General features: G+C 38.0%; 1 protein-coding gene across 1 annotated transcript; it reads left to right on the top strand.

Annotated features, from left to right (window-relative positions):
- The first annotated feature begins 15 nt into the window (after window positions 1-15).
- On the top strand, window positions 16-9,075 carry LOC137284146 (mitochondrial import inner membrane translocase subunit Tim23-like). The gene is made up of 7 exons (XM_067815835.1): window positions 16-206; window positions 3,981-4,048; window positions 4,759-4,855; window positions 5,315-5,402; window positions 7,074-7,132; window positions 7,407-7,517; window positions 7,667-9,075. The coding sequence occupies exons 1-7, from the start codon at window positions 134-136 to the stop codon at window positions 7,774-7,776; spliced, it is 606 nt and encodes a 201-aa protein (XP_067671936.1). The 5' UTR covers window positions 16-133; the 3' UTR covers window positions 7,777-9,075.
- The last annotated feature ends 8,381 nt before the right edge of the window (window positions 9,076-17,456 follow it).

The raw sequence follows: 17,456 nt of genomic DNA, 5'->3' as shown, positions 1-17,456 counted from the left end.
CAGCGCGAACCAATTATAGGACCAGTTTACTCAAGGCCGTCACGCAGACGCACTTCTGAGTCTTCCGGCGTGTTACATGTGACTGTGAATGTCACCAGGAGACGATATCTGAGTGGAAGTAACGTCAAACAAAATGGATCCGCAAAAAGGACGATCCAGTATCTTTTCTCCCTACTCTTCTAATGACCCAAGCATGAATGTGCCAGGTAAAAATCTTTGATTAATGCATAGTTCTTAGGTGTCTATTGGTACCTAATCTTCGAACATGACGCAAGTCATCTCGCTAGTAACGTTTATACACCATGGCATTTGCTTAGTTGTGTATGGTAAACATGGTTTTAGGTATATCATGTTTGGATGACCGTAGAAATCTCATATATTCAGGCTATCGGCAGTATCGCTGCGATTGAGTGCTGCTCTAAAATTCTGGCATGATTTTTGGTATATATATATACTGGCGTCTCCTATTCTCGTGGTACTTACGGATATCGGCTGAAAAAATAGTACAAACAGTTCTTTTCGTATGTATGCTTGTGTTTTTTAAATGAAGAGATTCTCCCTCTAACATCTGCATCTATCAACTGCTTGATCCATCAAGTGTATTATCTCACTTGAGCTTGATGAAAAACGTGTCTCCTATTCTCGTGGTACAACAAGAAAGTAACATTATTAGGTGTAAGGAAGGGGAATCTTATCGGGAAGGGTGCGTGAAAGATACAAATTTTCCAAGTTGGTTAAAACTCACGAATATTCGTTACACTGCACAATTTTGCAAATTCACTGACTTGTGCCACGTCCAAGTTACTGGTCAATGATGTAAACAACCACTAAGTATCACGCATCAGCGACCTCGGCAGAAAATTTGTTTACCGCAAGAATAGGAGAAGGCCCTATACTGCTGGCCAGCGACCAGTTATCGCTGCGTACAAGTTATCGCCAACACCTAGCTGTGGCGCTTACGCAGACGATAGGAGCTCCACCCATACCTCCCCACTGCCATCAAAAATGCCTCGTCCTAGTTATATATTCAATAAACTACAACAGGTTTAAAAAAAAAACAATCAATGAACTTATTTTAGTATTGGAATATTACACAAGGGATAATTTACAACAGGGATAGGTCACTCACTTGCTTTCTTTACCATTTGTACCAATTAACGCGTGTCTCGTCATGCTCCAACGCACAGAGTGACACAGCGCAACTTCAGTGTCAGAAATTCAGCCAGTTTATTGTATCAGTCAGAATTTTACAATGAATGAATGTGTTATAGCAAGAATTAAAAGCAAGAATTACCAGTGAATGAATGAAAGAAATAAGGAAAAAACAAGTACATATGTGAGTGAATGAAAGAATAAATGATACACCACGGCCATCCCTCCCAAAACATGTTAAAGAATGCAAAAGTATCACAAAAGTAACACGTGTTAACATCAGCTGTCCTTTTTGAAAAATCTACTTTGAGACATTTTTGTTTACATTAATAATTAATTCAGATATCATACTGCATGTGGGTAATGGCATGGACATTAACAAAATGTTAACTGACACTGTCACACACCACTCAAAAACAGAAAGTTTAAAATTATCACATAGCATTATAAACACCTTTTTTGTCAAATAATAAGATCAACAAAAAATATTAAAATAAACAAGAAAGAAAGAAGTTGCAGAACTATAACCACAAGGATCACCAGCATCAATGGCGGATCAGATCACGTCGTCATATTTTTCACACACATCACATTCACCCTAACAATTTTTCTAAAATCATACAACTGTCACTATTACTTGCAAACACCTTTCAGCTGATAGTATATTCCCTTCATAGCAATTAAAGGTGTATGTGAAAGATGTTTTAGAATAATCTCTAGAAAAACTCGAACAACGCAGTGTAATATTTCTATGGCTGATCAGGTAAAATCAGCGATATGTCATATTTTTCACACACCTCAAATACACCCTAACATGTTTTTATCCCCCCCGGCATATGATGCAAGGGGATGTAGTCAACACTTCGTCCGTCTGTCCATAATCATTTTGTTTCCGGAGCATAACTCAGAAACCATTCAATATTTTTAGACAAACTTGATAGATAGAATTATCTCAACCTATGGTTGTCTTGCTATTTACAGATTTTTGGCATTTTGGTGGGGTTTTTTTTGTTTTTCCATGGAACATTTTGGTGTGAGTCTAATGGTGGGGTGGGCTTCGTTTGTGGAGCAGAACTCAAAAACCGTTCAAGATTTTTGTGCAAAACTTGATAGATATATCAGTCAGAACCTGACATGGTGCCTTTTGGTATATACAGGTTTTTGTGATTTCTTATTTTCTCGGTTTCCATGGAAATGTTTCGGACTTAGTCTCAAAATGGAGGGATGGGCTTTGTTGCCTGAGCAGAACTCAAAAACCATGATATATTTTTTTCTGCAAAACTTGGTAGATATATCAATCTGAACCTATTGTGGAACCTTTTATTATTTACAGGTTTTTGTGATTTATTATTTTCTCGATTTCCATGGAAATGTTTCGGACTTTGAACTGTCTCAAAAGTGAGAGGTGTGTTTCGTTTCCGGAGCAGAACTCAAAAACTTCTAAATATCTGTCAGTAAAACTTGGTAGATATGTGTGGCAGACCTCAAAGTGGTGCCTTTTACTATTTACAGGTTTTTGTGATTTCCTACTTTCTCGGTTTCCATGGAAACGTTTCGGACTTAGTCTCAAGATGGAGGGATGGGCTTTGTTTCTGGAGCAGAGCTCAGAAAACATTCAATATCTTTTTGTAAAACTTGGTAGATATATCAATCGGAAATTAAAGTGGTGCCCATTGCTATTTACAGGTTGTTGTGATTTATTATTTTCATGGTTTCCTTCCTTTCGTTGTAGAGATTGTGCACTGTTGTCAAAAAGATTGATTTTAGGCAATTAACAGTCGAAATGAGTTGTTTTAATGATGGAGTTTCATTTATAACGATGCCAATATATGATTTACGTATTTGTACCCCCCTAGATTATATGTGATCTTTTAACAAATGTGCTTGTTTCATTCCTGAAGAAATTTTGACCTTGATAAAGGATGAGCATAGGCTTTGATTTCTGAGTAGCATAACTGATTTTGTGAAGGTGTTATCCGTTGTCAGTGTAAACAATCAAAAGGACTGACGGCTTCTTGCGTATGTACTCATATTAGATTTAAGATGTGTATTGCATTTCAAAGCACATTTTTAGACATTGCATTGAATGCTCAATTATGTATTATCACAGGTGTGGAAAACAATTATTATTAGATGTGTATCACTACAGTATAAAGAATAAGAGAAAAGTCGCTACTTATTGGAAATGTATCCTCCCAAAACACAGACCTTTGTGGGGACTGGGAGGCTTGTCATCATCTAATGACTCTTGTTTTGACAAGTGCTTAACGTGTTAACATTGATGGCCTAACATGTTTGAAAATAAATTTACCCATTGAAGACAGATAGGATCAGGTGGTCAGGTTTGCTGACTTGGTTGATGCATGTTATTTTCAAAAGGCTGGTGTACAACTGGAAAACTCCTGAGTTTGATGCTGGTTCATAGATGTCAACATCTGTATTATGAGAAACACAATGTTTCAGATTATGTTACTACTCCTTCAGGTGTTGCTTATAATAAAGAAGTTGATATAAATCAGTTCTAAATGGTACCTGTGACAGTCCGGGTTAGAATATTGGCCTTCAGTTACCCATGCTTGTCAAAAGAAGCAACTAACTGAATTGTGTTGTAAGGCTCACTGGCATGGTTGACTCATGTCTTCGGTTACCAAGTGTGCAGATCAATGTTCATGCTGTTGATCACAGGAATATCTGGTCCAGACTCTATTATTTAAAGACTGCCGCCATATAGCTGGAATATTGCTGAGTGCTAAACTCACTCACTTCTAAATGCCATTCAAGGATGTGATGTGTGACCTTGTTGTGTGACCACTTGTTTATGTTCACAGTGACAGCTGGTGCGGCCGGTTCTATCATGTCACCATATCTCAACATAGACCCTACTTACATTGGCTCGGTGAGTGGCTGACTTCCTTGTATTGAGAAGTCTCATGCTGTACAGTGCCCATTATTCATCATGTTCATGTATGTGTTACGTGTTGTTTTTTCCTAGTGTTTAATCATAGTCAATAACTGATTAAGTCATGGCACCTGTGAAATGTGAAAGCACGGACACATTAATGGTGATCATGGCTAGTCATTAATTCATCTAGTAGAACGGGGTGGTTGGGTAGCCTAGTGGTTAAAGCATTTCCTCTTTACTCTGAATTCCCACATGGCTACAATATGTGAAGCCCAGTTTTGGTGTACCCTGTCCAAATATTGCAGGAATATTGCTAAAAGGGGTGTAAAAGTAACTAATACCCAACTCTCTCTCTCTCCCAAGCTCTCACCATGCTCACTAGAGTAGAACAACTATTCATGGTAAAAATCATTATTAAACTCCATGATTCACCTTTACTTTATCAAGCATCAATTTGAATATGTAGAAAACTGGCATCAAATGCCTCCAGTCAGTGTAGGCTACCATCAGCAGCTTCATATGTCCAAGATGTCCTGAGCACAATTCCAGGTGTCTCTGGCAATGGACCAGCATGAACACCGAAGGCTATGACCAAAGTGTGATCCATTTACTTGTCACCAGATCATTAATGATGTAGAATAAGTAGATTTGTTTTGCCAGTTAGTAATATTGGCTAGTTGTGACATATTTTGTTCAAACATTAGGGAGGCGAAGGAGACTTCATATTCCCAGAAGGTGCCAGCAGACAGCGAGGCCGACTGGAGCTATCGTTTTCACAGATTGGTGGTTCTGTTTTCGCAGGTACTACATAAATATGTATCCAATAATAACCTCTGCCTTTAACAAATAGCACTTACCAAGGTCTTTTCCAACTGATGTTATTATATAATATCTGAATTTGCAATGTATTTCTGTTTTGCTTCATTACTTAATGTTTAAATGTCGGTAGATTATCATTCTTAAATATTGTCACCATATTGTTTATATCAATGACCTAATCAAGCATGACTGTCTTCATTATTAATTTGAGAAGTAGTTGTAAAACCGCGTGTTCACAAATCACGACCAGGTTACATATTTTTATGTATACTCCAGATCTGTACTGCTACAAATTTATGCATATTAATTGTGGATATCATGTGAATTAGCATGATTAACATGACTAATCAAGTTTATTTGGGATTCACTATGTTACTTTTATACACAGGAACATTCCACGGTTGTCCAACAGTTTGACATGCTGTTTTTGACTATGTCCAGGTGGAGCGGTTGGTGGTTTGAATGGGGTTCTGACGGGATATCGAGAAACACGTGCAGCACAGCTGACAGGAGCAGTGAGAAGAACACAGTCAGTACACCTTCCCTTTTTATATTTTATGTGAGGGGCATATGTTACAGATGGTTTGCATGAACCCATGCAGGGGACACGTTACAGATGGTCATATGTGCTGCTTCTATTCCTGCCCAGATCCGCTGATGTTTATTTTAGTGTTACTTGTGGCTCTATTGTGCATGATCTACTGTCAGTCTCCTTGCTTGCAGGTTTAAGCAAAGTGACAAACATCTGATCTGATCTGAACTTCCCAATGATACACAGACAGTTATATTCAGAGGTCCCCATTGGGGCCGGGGGTCAAAACGTTTGCCCAGAAACCAAATTTACAGGATGCCATCATTTAGCTGTCATGTTTTTGAGTGAGGCATTAAGCAGTGAAAGAAATGGAGAACATACAGAAAGAGGCAGAAATGTTCAAAGTTGAGATCAGTGACCACATCATCTAAAGGACTGCAGTTTGTTTTAGCTTTCTTGTTACATGGATTCAAATCCTACAATCATCCTGAATATGAATCTTGGTTTGTTACTGTACCTCTGACACCTGTGTTTGCTTATTGCACTGAGTGATAAGTGTCTCAGGCGGACATTGCCTAGTGTTTTCTTGAAATACTTGTTATGATGCTTTAAGCTCACAGAAAGTGATATATTATAGAATAGATTCATATTTCAGTGCTGTTCATGGAAGAGCACTTAAAATCACTTGTTCTGTAGTTCTCAGGAGTCTGTAAAGCTGTATGTCTATGTTCCATATATCTAGTGATCATGGCCGTGTACTTCTAGATAATGTGTCTGTCTGGAGGTCAAATTGTATTAAAATGCTACTTGTTGCCCTGTCAGACCTTCACCATAAGGGATAGAACATGGCTTGGTTTACTCTGATTCACTCCACTGACCCTGGGTAGCGTTTTCATATTGAACTGGGGTGGGGTGTCTCATTAGACTTGGGTTGAAAAGAAGGCTTTTGATCAAACTGGTTGTTGCACAAGCGCATGCATGCACTCACGCACACACATTCACATACGTGCATGCATGCACTCACACTCGTATTCACACACATGCACGCACGCATGCATTCACACACGTGCATGCACTCACACACGTGCATGCACTCTCACACACGCACACACACTCTCTCACACACACACACGTGTACACATGCACTCATTCACACATGCACTCACACACACGCATTCACACATGTGCATGCACTCACACACCCATTCACACGTGCACGCACACACATACACACACAAACAGAGTTAAGTGCTACAATCATGAGCACAGTGTTGACTGTCTTTTCACTTGAAAACCCATTTACCATTTATATCTAGCTGTAATATTGATAATTGCTGGCATGTTATGTCCCACAAGACATCAGAATTATGTTGTTGCTTTTTTTCCAAAAAATAGAATTACAGTTTGAAGAGGGTTTGTCTTGTAAAAAGACTTCACATTTTTCATCAACTATTGAGTTAAAAAAATATTATGAAGTAGCAAAAAAACTGTCAGCAATAATGAAATTACTAGTCGTGACTTGAGACATAGGTGGGATATGTTTAAATTAATGTTGATTCTAAAGGTTTGTACAATGGTTTATGCAGGTTCACTGTAAATACGGTAATATACTCTGGATGCCCTGAACCCAGTCATAACCAGTAAAGGTGATGTACATTGTCTTTCCAGAATGCTGAATTTCATCACAAAACAAGGAGCATCATCAGCTCAGACTCTAGGAGTAATAGGTAAATAACTTAACTATTATGTCATGGTGTGTGTAAAGCATTGAAGAGTTAAGATAATGGTGGCTGGAAATTAATTTGTAGTAGATTACCAGATCCTGTGCTGTTTATGAAGTTGTAAGCATTTTCTTCCAGTCAATATGTCTTAGCTTTGATCCTTACCTGTACTAATTTTTACCTGTACCTGCACTGATCATGATCTCTATTATACACCAACCTTGATGTCTATCTACACTGACCCTGACACATACATACCTCTATCTCATTATGTTACCAGCTCTGATGTACAGTGTAATTGGGGTTGTGCTGTCAACTGGTCGCGGTGTAGATGATGAGCTAAACACAGTAGTAGCAGGCACTGCAACTGGCTTCCTCTACAAGAGCTCAGGTACGTAATGTTTTTTAAAGCTGAGGGCTGTTCTAGTACATTTCTTAGAGGTTCAGATATTAAATAATACGTGTGGACTGATATGAATAAAATTAATGAACTGTCAGGATTATGGTTCGGTTACTGGTTATATGGTGTCTATGTTTCAGCGGGCTGGAAGAAGTGTGCACGTGGAGGGGCAATAGGTCTGACCCTGTCTGTGGCTTACGTCTTGTTCACCAGCAGAGATCGACTCAAGACTATGATGGGCAGAGATTAATGTACAGCTTGTCAGTGTGACTGAGTGACAGAGAGTATGTGAGTGATGCATCACTGTACTAGGTCTGTAATGATAACATGCTATCTGCTCAACAAGACATAACAGAGAGTGTTCTCAACGTGGCTTCTGAGCATTAAAAAGGCAAATGAGTAGTGAGTTTGGGCATCTAGTTGTACCTGCATGACTGGATGTGTCTAAGATAACTTACAGAACCCACATTTGTTTATCAGTAACTAAAATGTTTTGGAAATTTTTTATTCTCTCCTGAAAGATGGCAATTATGCTTCATTTTTACACCATGAATATCTGCTTTCAGTGTTAAAAATTTAGCATGACTGTCAAGGGATCTTATTGTTACCTTTGAATGTTATATCTAGTGGGACCTATTATTAAGTATTAAAGATGTATATGTGAAAGAACCCACTACCATTCTCTACTGACACACACTAGTTTTCATCAGTCAGTATGCCAAACATGGTGCACCTGGGCCCACAGTTGCTTTAAGTACCCTCGTTGTCATTACACCCCTATTAGAGGAGACTGCAGTGATATGAGAGTTCAAGTGTGTATGTGTGTATATATATATATAAGGATGGAACATGAATTTTAAATGGCTGATGATGATCATGTTTGTGGACGAATGTAGATGTGTGCATTTGACACGATGCAAAGGTGTGAATGGGTTTCAGAACAAGATTATTATTGACAGTTATGCATTTATCAAGGAATCATAGAAGACAGGTTGATTGAGCAGACTAGCTAACAGAACATCTAAACTGCATCATGTTCCTCTGGAGGCTGATTACATATCTGGTGTTAATGTAGACAGTACATGGAGGTAAAATACCAGTCAGAACTGCATCAATGTAAGATACAACCCACTGAACATGGACAACGGGAGACATGCAGGACAGAAGACAGAAGTTTCCGCACAGACTGTATCATACTCAGCATATCACTTTTCCCCACTGTAGTGCTAGTTGTGCGTTGCTGTAACTATGGTGATATCATAGCATCCTTTTCTGGATATTGGGGTTGATTCTAAAAAAAGTATGAAATATTAGATGACTTGAGCCTTCCGTTCTCTTTTGTGTAAATGAAATGATTCTTTTTTCAAATACACATGCTTGGAAGTAGCTGAGATCAATTTCTCACTTTGTTGTACAAGTCAACATGTACTTGCAGTTACCTTCTGTGGTGTTTTTGGAGGAGACAGTGTGTTTCTGTCTTGTCATTGAGTGTTTGATGAGTGTTGTTCTTAATACACACATACATAGATACAATAAACCTCTAAAAGAATCAACTGTTTCTATAATTGTTTCCATGCACAGACTTGTGTCGCTAGTGTTAAGAGATTGGTCATGTTGATGAGAATGTACATGGTTTGAAGCTATTTTTGAAGCAAATGCTCACATGCACAAAACAGTCGCAACACTATGACATGTAGAACACCCACACTTGGCCTAACAATAGTCATAGCCTTAAGACCTGTGAAGATTGGGTTAGAATTGATCTTCACTAACCAATGCTTGCTGTCAAAGGCAACAAACAAGATCATGTGGGAAGGTTCTCTGACTTGGTTGACATGTCATCATATCCCAACTGTGTAGAATGATGCTCATGCTGTTGATCACTGGATTGTTTGGTCCAGAATTATATATTTACAGACAGTTGATATATTGCTGAGCGTTGTATTAGAAAAATTTTGAAATCTCTGGTTTCTTTGTTTTGATTTGCAAAATGAAAGTCCTTTGAAATGTTTGGTGGTTTCTTGAAGTAAACATGTTTTTCATGGCCAATTTGTATATTATATAGATCTTAAATGTGATGTTATGGTGCTTTGCCTGTTGCATTAGCCAGGATTTAAGCATGTATCTGAATATTGAGTAATATGGGCACTTGAGAAGGATGATATTTATGTGTGATGAATTAGTAATATCCCTTTTCTAATCCCTGTAATGTAATCATGTAATCAGTAATGCTTGGTTCAGATTGAACCTGTAGGAATTCCAGGTTGAAATAGGTCATGAGACGCAACTAAATAACAGATGGTAAGGCTTGGTAAAATCATGTCGTCATACCCAAACAGCATGAATCTACTCTGATCACATTTTTGTTATTACAAGCTATAGTCAACAAACACAACAACTGCAGTGATATTCCTGAAATACGTCTCTTCAACATATTCTCCCAGTATCAGTGATGTCAATTTTCCACGAATCAGCTGATGCAAATGCAGGTCAGTGGATTCTGGACCCTGTTGGGGGCTATAGCCCCCAGACTCCCAGCTGATTTTCAGCCGAAATTACATTCACCTGTTGCCATCATGCAGTATCTTGAGGGTTATGCATATACCATCTGAAAAAGTAGGGGATATTCCAATTTACAAAGATTACAACTGGCCAATGCATATGAGAAAAAGTAATAAACATTCTTACAGATTAAACATTTCCAAAGGAATGGATTAAACTCACACATTTCCCCACAATTTCTCTTTGCCAACTGTATCCTCCTTGGCTTCATCTTTAGTCAAATATGCTCTACCTTTCATTATAATGTTATATAATTTCTGTGCAATTTGATCTGCACTTCCTCGTTTGTGGTTTTGGTATTGTTTGTCATTGTGTGAGAGGCCCAAAATGTGCATACAACCATTAAGTTTTCCTTGTACAACACTTGAGACAATATACAGCATTAAGATCAACATGCCATTTTGGATTGAAGTCTTAGCTATAGGTGAAGGTCATTGTACTGACATACGCAGAGGGCTGACATGTTGTAGACTGGAGATCAGTGCATTGTCACTTGCTGAAGACAAATGTGACTTTGGAGGCTGAAGATCTGTCCTATTGGCTCAACACAAATGTATTGGAGTTTCAGATTGACATGTTCAAACCATGTGCCAGTGTGAGTTGAAAAACAGTGTCAAAGCCAGGACTAGGTTCCATCCTCTATATGCAAAAATAGTTTATCACTTAGAAAATCATTAAAAGGTAAGCTAAACTTAGAAATTCCTAAATTGTAGGACAATAATTTCTAGGAAAAGCAATCATTTTTGCTTCAGATAAGACCTTTTTTCTTAAGAAAATGACAAATAATACAAAATGTTTCATATATTTAGTCAGTAACCCAGCACCCGTTCATTTTGTCTTTTGACCTGATGTCAGTGAAGCGATGCAATCATGTCCATCAGCTAATGACCCAAGCTGAGCTTGGGGACGTCATTGTAACAGTTCAGCGTAAGATCATTATCTTCAGCTGACTGCAAAATCAAATCCCTGTTGTCCATACATCCATCATTTGTCTCTGTTGACCTGCGTACACAATGCAAGGAAAATCCATTGTTTCAAGCTACCCTCCAACCTTGGGTGGCATTACCTGCTTCAGCGACACCAGCTGACGGCTGACTAATGGAGGCTCGTCACAGAAAGACTCATCTCACGGTCTCACGCTTGTATCCAGTCTGAGATAAAAGGGAAATTAGGATGCTGTCTCATGTACACTTTGGGGATGACCATCTAAAAAGGTTTGAAATGGTTCTTGGGAAATTTAGCAGAAAAAAAAGATCTGTCTTCACAGTTCACAAATAGAAAGGTATTCAATAGACAGGAGATGAATAGACAATGTCCTTTATATGGTGGTCAAATGTAGCCATTACATTTGGAATTACAGTTTCTTAGTAGTCAAGAAATGTTAGATGTTCTGAAAACACATTTTATGGTTAGAAACACTGATTAACCACAGTCTGCAACAAAACTATAAGAAATAATCCTACTTCCTCATATCAAATGGCTAACCCCTTACCTTAAGGTGTGAGACTAAGTGGTGAGGTGATGATGATGTTTTGGAGATTTTACGTGCACTTCTCCAAATTATGAGAACATCAAAGGTCCATGAGGCCCAAATGGTCCTAACTTCCACAAGTCTCCAAAGAAGTTATCATCCATTTAGGTCATATAAATAATATATAAACTGTCTCTTCTAAAGACTGGTCTCCTTGAACTGTTTGTTACGTATCTGTATCTATGTCTGTGTATTATATGGAGATGATTAGTGAAGATCCTTAGACTTTTCACTCAGAACAAGCTCATTTCTAATGTCCCTGCCGTGATATTGTGGGAATATTGCTAAAAGTGGCATAAAATCTAACTCACTCATTCAGAACATAACCAGCCATATGTCATGACAATGAACACCCATCTTTTTAAACTTTATTCACCATTTTTGCGTTGGTATAAAGCAAATGAATCAGGAATACAACTGTGTATAAATGGTGTATAGAAACTACATGGCTAGATATTGTTGATACTTGCGTATAACATACCTACACGTCTAAAACAACTAATCAAACCATTCATCTTGGACATGTATCTGTACAGGAATTAATGTGTCACTCAAATATATGGCACACAAGAAAGTAAGAACCATCTAGTTCCCTCATGGTACAGATTAACTAGCATTTATAAAAGAACTGGATGGTACTCAACTCATTTTGTGTGTCACAGAATACAAATGATGCCAGCTTACACTAATCTCAAAAACAACTAGGCACGGTAGTTCAGTAAGACATTCGTGTTATTGTATCATAAGTATTGAAAGACTGAATTCTAAATAACAATAAATAAATACCAACTGACTATCAAACTATGAACCAATATACAACATAAAGTGTATGACTTAAGAAACACATATTATATACAGCGTTGTACAGAAAAAGAAATCAGAAAATATAAAGGGACAAAACCATTGCATAAACTCAGTGCTGTTTTGGTCCAGGAGCGATATAATGTATACTGAGGGTAACATTACTGGACATGAAACTACAAGTTGTTATATTGCATGGTAGGTGAAAAACTAGGGAAAACTGCCAGGTGTTCCCTTATTTGTTTCCCTCGGTATAGTCATACCAATACATACATTTGCATTGATTTTGGATTGATATTCAGTTAGCTTGGATTGAAAGAAGGTAATTATATGAATAAAGAAAATGAAATGGAGAATAGGCTGAAAGTTTCCCTATTCTAGTGGTGCACTACAAAGCATAAATAATTTGATTTGACTTGGCATGGTGTACTGACATGCCAACATTCTCACCTGTTTATCCAAGGTGGTGGTTGTCACATTTGCAGGATTGAGAAGATGCATGTAAAACCCATGTTTAACCCTTGCCAATCAAACAAGGCCATTTTTTAATACTGTTTTATTTGTTGGATCACAGATATGCCAGCCTTTTGCAGACTAATCTGGAAAATAACACATTTTAAATCCCATTTTCATTTTTGTTTAAGTTTTCAACAACACGTAATGTGGTAACAGATTGTACATTATAACTGTCTCCATGGTCTAGTGGTTATTTAGATCTGATGTTGAAACTGGGTGATACTTTAATAGATGGGACTTATTGTTTTTGTATTATAAGGATAAGTGTGACATTGTATTTCAGAGGGACAGCACTATAAGAGAGCACTGGTCAATTACAAACATGCATGCATGCTCTATATAATAAGGTTAAATAAAGAAGGTGAAATGTTTTTTGGGCATCGGCACATCACTTTTATTTTTGCGAGCAACTATTTTTTATTGCCATTTTTAAAAAAAATTGACCTGGCTGTGTCCCGATCATCCATTTGTCTACTATAAGAATGAGTGTCTGTAAGCTGTGTTTCTGGGAGAAAAAAATAAGAATGTGTTCCTCCCTTGTCTCACTTTTTTCCATAAACAAATAAAAATGAAGTCCTACCACACTTGTTATGTTTGGAAAAAATGTGCCCGAGAAACATGAGGGGTTGGTAGGTGCTTCCCTTCTTTTGAAATCTTCCACTTTGGCAGAAAAACAATGTGATCCAACAAATATAATATTTAAAAAATGATGAATAATAAATACAAGAGTTATTGCAAATAATGCTTGAACAGCTAATCTGGCTTCCCAGTGGAAACTGCTTGTCTGCTATGCCAATGAGAAAAAGGCCCCATTAGTTGGCAGGTGTTCAGTTTCTCAAACACCTGGTAGTGCATTCTTCAATCACAGGCACTTAGTATGTGTTTACAATCCACAAGAAGCCTCTTGGACATCGCAACCACATTAAATACAGTCAAAGTTAGCTTCCTTGTGGAGGTCCCTCCCGCTGAATCTTTATCAACATCATATATTCTGTCTGTATTTCCAAATACTGTAAATATGACTTTCAAATCAATGTATATCAACATAATCATCTGTCTTATCAACATCCCTGTTGGCTTTGTATCTATAATTGCAGTGACTCATTTATCAACTCTTGTCAGAACATCACATGGACCATAAAGGCTGAAATATGTTGTAAGGAGAAGGAAGTGTTTCTGTGGATATAATCAAGTAGCCTACTGTGTCTTACCAGTCCACAACAGAACCGGGGTGACTCAGTTTTCAATTCATTGAATATTCACTGCCCATATCATAACAGTGGGTGACTGGATGTATGAAATATTCATTGCCGTTATCATAACGGTGGATGACTAGATTTAGAAATATCCATTGTCCTTATCATAATAGTATCAGCCTTGCCATTAAAATAGTCCATCTGGTCTTGTTATCACCTCTGCAAAGAATATCAATGGTTTTAATATGAAGTCAGTTTTTACACTGCTTTGAGCAATATTCCAGCGGGGGTCAGTAGAAATAGCCCTGACACACTGTACTCATGTGGGGAATCAAACCCCATCTTTAGTGTGATGAGCAGACACTTAAACCACTACGCTTACCCACCACGTGAAGTCTGAAGTGGTGCAGGTCACAACTCCAGTGAAACCCATAGGTAAGGTGTTGACACACCAAGAAGAATAATCATGATTTCAGGAGGTGACTGTTGTATAACCACCATATCACATCCGTTGAGTTACAAACAGTCATACTAACTGCCTTGTGACATTAAACTACTGTCACATAATGTGACATTAATCCAAGATATAAGGCATGACTTATTTACCTCAGAGTTCCAAAAGGATTTGAACATAGGTTCCTATGGAAAAAATATCAGAATTTGTAAGTCTTACAAGTCAAAACTTGACCAATTGTTTTTGCTAGAGGGTGCTGAAGGTCACACATGCTCATCATCAATACAATCTGACACAAACCAGTATACCACAGAATATCACACAGTTTTTTTCTATCAACTACAACTCCTCATTTGCTGAAATTTAGAGCGGGGAATACCAACACTCACTATGTCCATTGTTGTGATAAAGAAGTAGGTATAATACATTTCCAGAAACAATGATGCAGGTCCCTTTTCCCCCCAGCATAAGTTGAGCGTTGGGTCACTACATTATTAGACCATTACAAGGTCTGTATGCCTCCATGTCATAATATTAATATAAATGAAAGAATTACACATAAGATGATTAATCAGTTTCATGAAATATGTCATTCAAAGCTGCAAGAAAATATTTCCTTTCTGTAAAGTACTAACTTTCCCCACAAAGCAGATGCGATAACTTGCTTGAAAGTATCAATACAGCAATAATGTTCTTGTAGTGTTAACAAGAGTTACCTCCCTTCTACTCTTCCATGGGATGTTCAGAGTGACAGAAAATATATGTCAAAGAGACACTGTACCTCTGTGGTCACCTTGGTTGAACTGGACTATGGACTTGTACCTTTGCAGTCCCACTGTGTGGTGTAAACTAATGGTTAGCCCACATTTCCAACAATACAATGGAATCCAAGAAATGAAAATGTTGAAAAAGAAATTCAAGAAAAACAATGATCTGGTACATGACAAGAAGAGTAGCAACCATGTGAAGACAGATCTATGATGCCAATTTACATATTTTCCTTTCCTCATCCATCATGTACATGGTTCTTCTCCAGTTTCCCAATAGCCTGGTGTGTTTGAGGTTTAATGCACAGTCATCTACTATAGTGGAAAAGAGGAGGAGATTTTTTTTCTGTGGCTGGTACTCAAAACTGTCCTCTGCAAATGTAAATCGATTTTCCTCTGATCATTTCAAAAACACTTTTTGTTTTTTCCTCTAATGATCTTTTATGTTCTGCCACATTATCTGTGAAAAACACATACCATTCCAAAGGAGTGAAATTCCATCTTGTTTTCTTGTAACTGTAGCTATCATCATATACAAAATGGGGTGTTCTTTAACTTCTTCGGAGAAACAATATGAATATGCTAAATAGTCGAAAAGTGCCGTATTGAGGTGACCTTCATTATGTGTAGTTGCTTCCAAAGCACTGTCTCTTTTTTCCTGTCGTGATTTGGTATGACATTCCCTTTACCCTGAACATAAAATAACCAATAACCCACACCTACAGATCACTAATGCAAGTAATTATCAAACCGATTGGCAGCTGCTCTTTGCTACACACCATCATGCCCCCAGTAGGGAATATAGGTGCTGAATGCAGTGTTATCAGTGTATAATTAGCTTAATACCACACTGTGAAAGGCATGCTGGAGATGAGGCTGAAACGATTAACAAATGCAAAGTGAAATCAACCTTTGATGAGATACATGACATGATCAACTCTGTACTGACTTTAGCCAACATATTGGTATATCATGGTTGTGTGTCACGACCACTGACCATAAACAAATCTGGCAACAAAAACAGACTTTGGTATCCTTGGTTACATCAAAACTACACATTTCCTATGAACATATCTTGATACATACGAAATCCTGACCACGGTGTATCATTACAGCCCTAGTGGTAGACTGACATATAGTGACACAGGTGCCCCTTACCCATAGTGCTCCATCATCATACAACATAACTTTTCCTAATGTACTTCTTTACCCTAGATGACTATGCAGGAGGACCTCTATCTCAACTCATATACATTTACTCACTGATATATAACATTTGAGAAGGAATGGCTCATGATTTCCTGAAAGACCTGTACGCTACGCCGCATATAGAATATTTGAAGAAGTGAGTTAAATGCTAAAATGAGCATTATCTTACCTCACACATATATGTTGCTTTCTGATTGACTGAGGCAGTCAATGTACCCTGCTTACAAGCTAGTAACATGTTCTATGTTTCCCACTGGAAATGTCGAACTGGGGGAATTCTTTGGTTCTTCTTGATAGTAGTGTTTGGGCTGTTGACTAACTCCAGTACTCAATACCTATGCTTCAAACAGTGGAAAATGAACTTTGAGGTTTTCAGTATGATAGATATGTTGTTTACTGGTCCCTCACTGCCCATGGGTTGATGCTTCGGCTCAGGAAACATAAACAAACAGAAGGTACATCAACCCATGTCCCCCTCATGGCTCAGGGAACATAAACAAACAGAAGGTACATCAACCCATGTCCCCCTCATGGCTCAGGGAACATAAACAAACAGAAGGTACATCAACCCATGTCCCCCTCATGGCTCAGGAAACATAAACAAACAGAAGGTACATCAACCCATGTCCCCCTCATGGCTCAGGGAACATAAACAAACAGAAGGTACATCAACCCATGTCCCCCTCATGGCTCAGGAAACATAAACAAACAGAAGGTACATCAACCCATGTCCCCCTCATGGCTCAGGGAACATAAACAAACAGAAGGTACATCAACCCATGTCCCTCCCATAACCAATGAACAACTTATAACGTTTCAATCATGTTACCTTCATGTCTGAAGAACTGATGCAAACTTAGATTTTTACCACCTTGGTGAAACCCACAAGCAGTG

Source organism: Haliotis asinina, chromosome 5 (genome assembly GCF_037392515.1).
Source record: "Haliotis asinina isolate JCU_RB_2024 chromosome 5, JCU_Hal_asi_v2, whole genome shotgun sequence".
Lineage (NCBI taxonomy): Eukaryota > Metazoa > Mollusca > Gastropoda > Lepetellida > Haliotidae > Haliotis > Haliotis asinina.
This window is presented reverse-complemented; position numbering and strand designations above follow the sequence as displayed.